This window comes from Psittacula echo (assembly GCF_963264785.1).
Source record: "Psittacula echo genome assembly, chromosome: 4".
Classification (NCBI taxonomy): domain Eukaryota; kingdom Metazoa; phylum Chordata; class Aves; order Psittaciformes; family Psittacidae; genus Psittacula; species Psittacula echo.
This window is the reverse complement of record NC_137738.1, coordinates 55,225,644-55,231,643: the sequence shown is the minus strand read 5'-3', so window position 1 is coordinate 55,231,643 and position 6,000 is coordinate 55,225,644. Positions and strand designations below refer to the sequence as shown.

At 36.7% G+C, this 6,000-nt stretch overlaps 1 protein-coding gene across 1 annotated transcript in view; it reads right to left on the bottom strand.

Annotated features, from left to right (window-relative positions):
* Positions 1 to 319: 319 nt before the first annotated feature.
* The window catches only part of MAN1A1 (mannosidase alpha class 1A member 1), a gene marked incomplete at its 5' end in the record, with an annotated part of 146,252 nt that continues 140,571 nt past the window's right edge, over positions 320 to 6,000 (bottom strand). Inside the window, 2 exons of the mRNA XM_080616416.1 lie at positions 320 to 1,049; positions 2,423 to 2,538. Of these exons, the coding sequence (XP_080472542.1) occupies positions 923 to 1,049; positions 2,423 to 2,538 (243 nt within the window). The 3' untranslated portion in view covers positions 320 to 922. The remainder of the gene's footprint in view (positions 1,050 to 2,422; positions 2,539 to 6,000) is intronic.

The window sequence follows — 6,000 nt, the reverse complement described above, 5'->3', positions numbered from 1 at the left end:
AAAAAACCAAACAAATTGTCTCCAGTATAATTAATTCTCAGCTTACCAGAAAATGTCATTGAGTACTTTTTTTGTCTCCTTACCATACAACCATATGAAAGCTACTGGACTAAATACATAAAGAAGGTAAGACTCCCTTCCTTAATAAGAAATTGCTACCTTAGTTTACTCCATAGTAGCCTGACTAAAAACATGAGAATAACACCACTTAGAAAAGGGAGGAAACAATTTATTCTATTACAATATTCTAATCAAAACCTGAAAAACTAAAGTCTGCTAACTAATGTGCTAAATTCATAGAAACTAGTTTAGTCTAAGTTCAACATATACTGCAGTTTCAAAGTCGTGTCTGCATGAGATGAAAATATTCCTATGTAGACTTCATTGACAATGAAATTCATCAAATAGTTTACCAAGTAATGATAGACCCGCATAAGAAGAGGCTGTCACAGTCACAAGATTTGTCTTGGATGACACACAAAACAAATTAACATAGAACAAAAAAAAAAAGAAAAAAGCTCTTTATACTTAATTCAATATGGCTTTTTGCAACATGGCAAAATATTACAGCTTAAAGCAGACATCTCCTCACAGAGGAGAAAAGAATTTTGCAGTCAGATTAAAAGCATAAGGGGTAATAAGTAACATGCAGACCCTCTGCTCTTTTTGGCCAAGATGGCACTGCAGCCGAACACAATCTGGAGAGATGTCCTGTTTCTCTTCTAAGAAGTGGTTCAGCTGGATTAGAGGACTCAGGTTATATCATAATTAGTTTGGGTCAATTCACAAGCATTTACTGTTAAAGAAAACAGACTGCAAAACACTGATTAAAAAAATTAACTCAAGAATTTAAAACCAAATCATGTGCCCTAGTCCTGAAAAGAAACACGAGGAATGAAACAAAATATAACTTAATCTTCATCTATTTCTGGTCGTCTTCTTTATTCCCATCGTCTTTGTGAAGAACAGGGAGAGGATGAGCCTCTGTGTTGAAGACCCAGTGCTCGAATGGAAGAAGGTCATCTTCAGAAAATAGCAAATACAAGTACCTGGTAAGAAAAAAAGCAGGAAATGTGACCACATCAGGGGAGTAGAACTACAGCAGTCTTCAGGAAAACAAATGTTTGGAATGTATCAATGGAACAGCTGACCAAACACAAACCACCAGTAAATCTCAGCATCAACAGTGATTAGTACAAAGCTTTGGGACTACTCAACTCAGATTGGATTTAGGGCAATAACAACTCGAGAAAACAAAAAAATGCCTCTGTCCTGATAAAGAACAAAGAAGTTTATGCTATCAAGATTAAATATCAGTTCACTGCACTTCCATTTTATCTTCGGTAGTTTTATTACATATTGTTTTGATAATATACAACCACAGTAATTTTTTTCCTCCTGAATGTCCACATATATCAAGGTGTAGTAACGAAAATATTGAAGTCCAATCCTGTCTTACATCTCAGAACAACCTCTGGGTTAGGATTTTTAAAGAAGAAAACCAGCACTAGGCCAGTAGCTTGGGCATCTATTTACTAAGACAGGCTCTACTGAACCCAGCAGTAACCAATAAACAAACCCAAAATTTTATTTATTGTCATGATACAGGGAAGTAGCTACTGTAGTGTGATTATTGCAGTCTGCTTAGGGTTGAAGGTCTGCTTAGGAAGTGAAATTTTACTTCTTCCTCAATCACCATCCTTCCCAGAAGGCTTTTCTTGGTCTAATTCTGATAGGCCAATTTAAAAGGTATAGTTGAGGGAGCGCACTATCTCAAAAACCATGCCACTATGTATATAAATTTATTTTAAATATGTTTATGATACTTCAGGTACTTGAATATTACACTTTTTGTTGAAATAGCACGATTGCTTCTTTCCGGCTTTCTGGTCTTTGCTAAAAAAAGTGAAGAGACCAAGACAAAACTTCCTTGTTTCATCAAAAACTTCAGAGATGATAGACAATTAAAGCTTTTGTTTAACTCTCTTAACAGTCCCTGCAAGCTTACCATGCAAGTTGACTTCTTTTTCCTTTTTCTGTACCTTTAAAATGAAAAGTATGCCATACAAGCCTGTTAAGTCCTTGTTCTAGTTCAATTTGTTTCACGAGAGCTGGCATATATAATTAGATCCTATCAAAGTCAGGAGATGTAATTTCTCCACAAAGACTATCAAGTACCTTTTATCAGAAGTAAGGATAATTTCCAGAAGCCATACAATTTAGTTTATTTATATAGAAGGCAAAAAAAAAAAAAAAAAAAAAAAAAAAAAAAGGCCAATTTGGCTATCACCTAAGAAAAACTCCACTATTTCAGTTAGATTTTGTTAAGTGAATGTCAGGGGTACTAATGATAAATACTGATCTGTAACAATGATACATAGAACTACTTCATATTAAAGGAAAGTCAACTTTCTTAACTTACTTGAGTGTCTCTGAAAGGAAGAAACTTTGCTGCACATCATCATGGCTTTCATGATTGTTATAAACATCCCTAATTCCAGAATAGCCACCATCTACTCTGCAGTGTTTTTCCAGTGCCTGAAAAGGAAAAAAAAAACCCCCAAACTCAAACCAAAAAACAAACAGTAGGATTAACAAAATGATTCATCTGTCAGTTCTCATTTGACAGGAATGCTAGCTAAAAAAATCTAAAAATTGTCACAAGTTTTGATAAAGAGACGAAAACTAGATAAAACTCTAGATGGAAAACTCTTAAGACACAGGTCTAATTTTACATTGAAGAAGGGAAGCAAAATGAAAAATAAATAAAAGAAGTGAACACAAACCAGTTTTCAGAAGGAAAGATATGGATGTAAGAATATAAAGATATACAGATTTTCACTTATTTTATTTTTGCTCTTTTTAATAGCAATAATGATAGCCTCTCTCTCGCAGGCTGTCTGTCAGCCTTCACATACATTTCTTGGTCACACTTTAGTGCTTAAAAACTATTGTGATAGAATTCAACACCATTATAAAGGCCAGTCTTTTCCTTACCTCCTGCAAGCATTTTCTGACAAGAGACCAAAAAGTCACTAATAATTTCTGAGGTATCCATCACCTCCACCTGCTCTAAAGGCTGCTCAAGATCTGTCTTTTGCTTTGAGTAGATATCCTAAATGTCCTTGTTTTTGCTAGAGTCCCTGCAGCTATCTGCATATATTTAGCTTGCATGTCAGGCTTTCCATAGTTTTCACTGGAGAGTAAGCTGCCTATTGTATATTTAAAAGGGATCTTTCTCCAGGAGAGATTCTTTATTTTATAACAGGCCTATTTGTCTTTCCTTATGTGCCTTCAGGTTCTTTAATTTTCCTGGACACTTTTACTAAGTGACAAATATACTTAAGTTTAAACAAGTAATTTCCCCTGGCTGATGCTTCTTTCCTCTTGTCTACTTCAACCTGCAGTGAATTCAAAATGCTGAATCTGTGTCTGTATCTTCAATGTCAAACACGAGATTATGTTCTCCAAGGCACAGCAGAAGGAGAACTTGCACTTGAAGGAGATGGCTGTTATTCAAGGAAGTACCTGCATTCTAAACAGGGTGAGGTAAAACAAAAGTAAACTGCATTTGTTGTTTATGTGCTCTAACATGTAGCCAGAGTCTTCTTTATGAGTTCATGGTAGGGAGATACCATATAGGTACCTGAACAAACTGCTATGCTGTAAAATAAGAGGTTAACTTGCACCATGTTAGCCATCTGCTGGTACCTACTTGACACAAACACAAAGATCTTAGCCCTCAAAGTTACCTTCCACTTTACTAAAGGAACAAGACGTTCATATGCAACATCAAGTATGATAAAAAGGCTCCTGGTTGTCACCCTCCTTTAACTGGAAGTACTGGCCTTTTGTGCCCATATCTGCAGTTTCAGGCTACAGTGATGTTCCTACTGACAGCGGGAAAGTGGTGGGTGGGGAAGAAACTATCAAACACATTTTAAATTAGTAGCTCTCAGAAAATGAGGGTGGCTAAGATCAGTTATGCTGGATTAATGGGAAACATCAAGCAGAGTGAAAACTGGCTGACAGTCTCAAAGTATCATAAAGGGAAAAAACAAAGGAAGTGCTATGAATTCAAAATATGTGCCACATTTATAACGCAGAAGGAGAGACTTTCATGGTCTAAGCTGATAAAAACCTTTCTGACTCAGTAACAGTAGATATTGCTGCTGGTCATAACTGCATTTTCGCCAACTGCTGCAATAGATACAAAGTGATCTTGGGCTCAAATTAAAGCAGCAAAGTGAGCTTCCAAAGAAAAAAATGGACAGGCTAGAGCATCTTTTTAGTCTGTCAAAGTTAGAGAAAGAATTAATAGACTTCTTGGAGAGCTCAGAAGTCATGATTTAGAGAGCAGCCTCTTTTTCTGCTATAAGAGCGCTGGGAAAAAAACCTTATGTGTTTTTATTGACAATATCATGAGCTGAAAGTGGACATGAAACACTTGAACAACTTTTCTGGGCAACAACAAATGGTGTGATTGTTCCTCCTTTATTCTTATTTCATTCTCAGGTTCCTCTTCATGCAGCAGGTATTGGTAATTAAACCAAACATATTCAGTGGTCATGGACTTCCCCAAGAACAAAAAGAGAAATAAGGGACTGCAAGAATAAGGAGCAAGAGGGAGCAGAATTCATGAAATAGGTGTGGTAAGCTATCAAGCCATGTGCTGAAACAAAAAAAATACAGTATCGGGTGGAGCTGTATGGCTAGAACCATCAAGGAAGAAGATGAAAAAAAGATTTGAAACCTACAACTGACTCTATAACTTCTGTGAGACTGTAAACTTTGTTTCATGAAACATGCAACTGCGCGTTATAGCAGTAGAAGATGGGCCTGTCCAGAATGGGACCAGCAGCATTTCCCACACGTGGGCCATAATCCACTGCATTACAGCCAGACGAGAGTAGCCACAAAAATGTTAAACAAGGAGCACATGGGGAGCTCTAGGAAGGTAAATGAGTGCACAAACTTGAAATAAACACAAACAAACTGAACCAACATGGTAAAGAATAATAAGAAAAACATTTCAATTGTTTATAACAATGTTATCAGTGTGGGCAGGAACAATGAATCAGGAAAATCATCTCCTGGAGAAATAACACTTGGCATTGCTGAAGCCTGGTGGGCTGACTTCCACAAACAGCCATTGTAAATATTCCAATTATAATCTGTCTGGGAAGATTCCAGTAGTAAAATGTGTCCTTTCTGAGTGGTGTTAGCAAAGAGGAAAGGAAGAGAACAGCATTCCAAATTAGAGGTTTAAAAAAAAAAAACAAAAAAACCGAACAACAAAACAAAAAATATTGCTTTGCAATCATTAATTCAGGAGCATACTGTTTCAGGGCTGACAGAGCCAACACCTGAGGGAGGCAAATAAAATGTCCTAAATAACTACAGTCTACCTAGCTGAATACAGTGTTGACTGCAGCTAGAGCATTGCTGTGAATATTCAAACAAGGAGAAGTATAGTTAATGCTAGCAACTATTCTTTTACGGGAAGTAGATTTTACCATAAAGTTCATTCTTCAGGAATACCTAATTACCAAATGCTCAACACTTGCACAACATTTGAGATACGTTCAGTGCCTCACACAGTTAATACTGAACATCATTACAGTTCTTGGATGCTGTTGACAGAGCCAGGTAACTGGTGGATGTCATGCTGCAGCCAGGTACATGGAGTCATAATCTAGTAACATGAGTGGGTTGAAGCTCAAATGCTAGAGGGACACAGAAATTTACATCTAGAAGAAACTGTTATCATTGATGGAGTTCAGTCCAGATGACCTGTGCTTTTTGAAAGTGACCCTTTTTTTAAATGTTTGGTACTATCTAGTAATTCCTCTTGGCCTTCATCAGCTTAATTAAAATCACCTTCACACAATTACTATTGGAAATGCACTTCATATAACTTATTTCCATGTCCAAGGCTCAAGTCTGACAGGTTTGCACTTTCTCTTCACGTGCAGCAATATTCCACATCTTGAGCAGCAC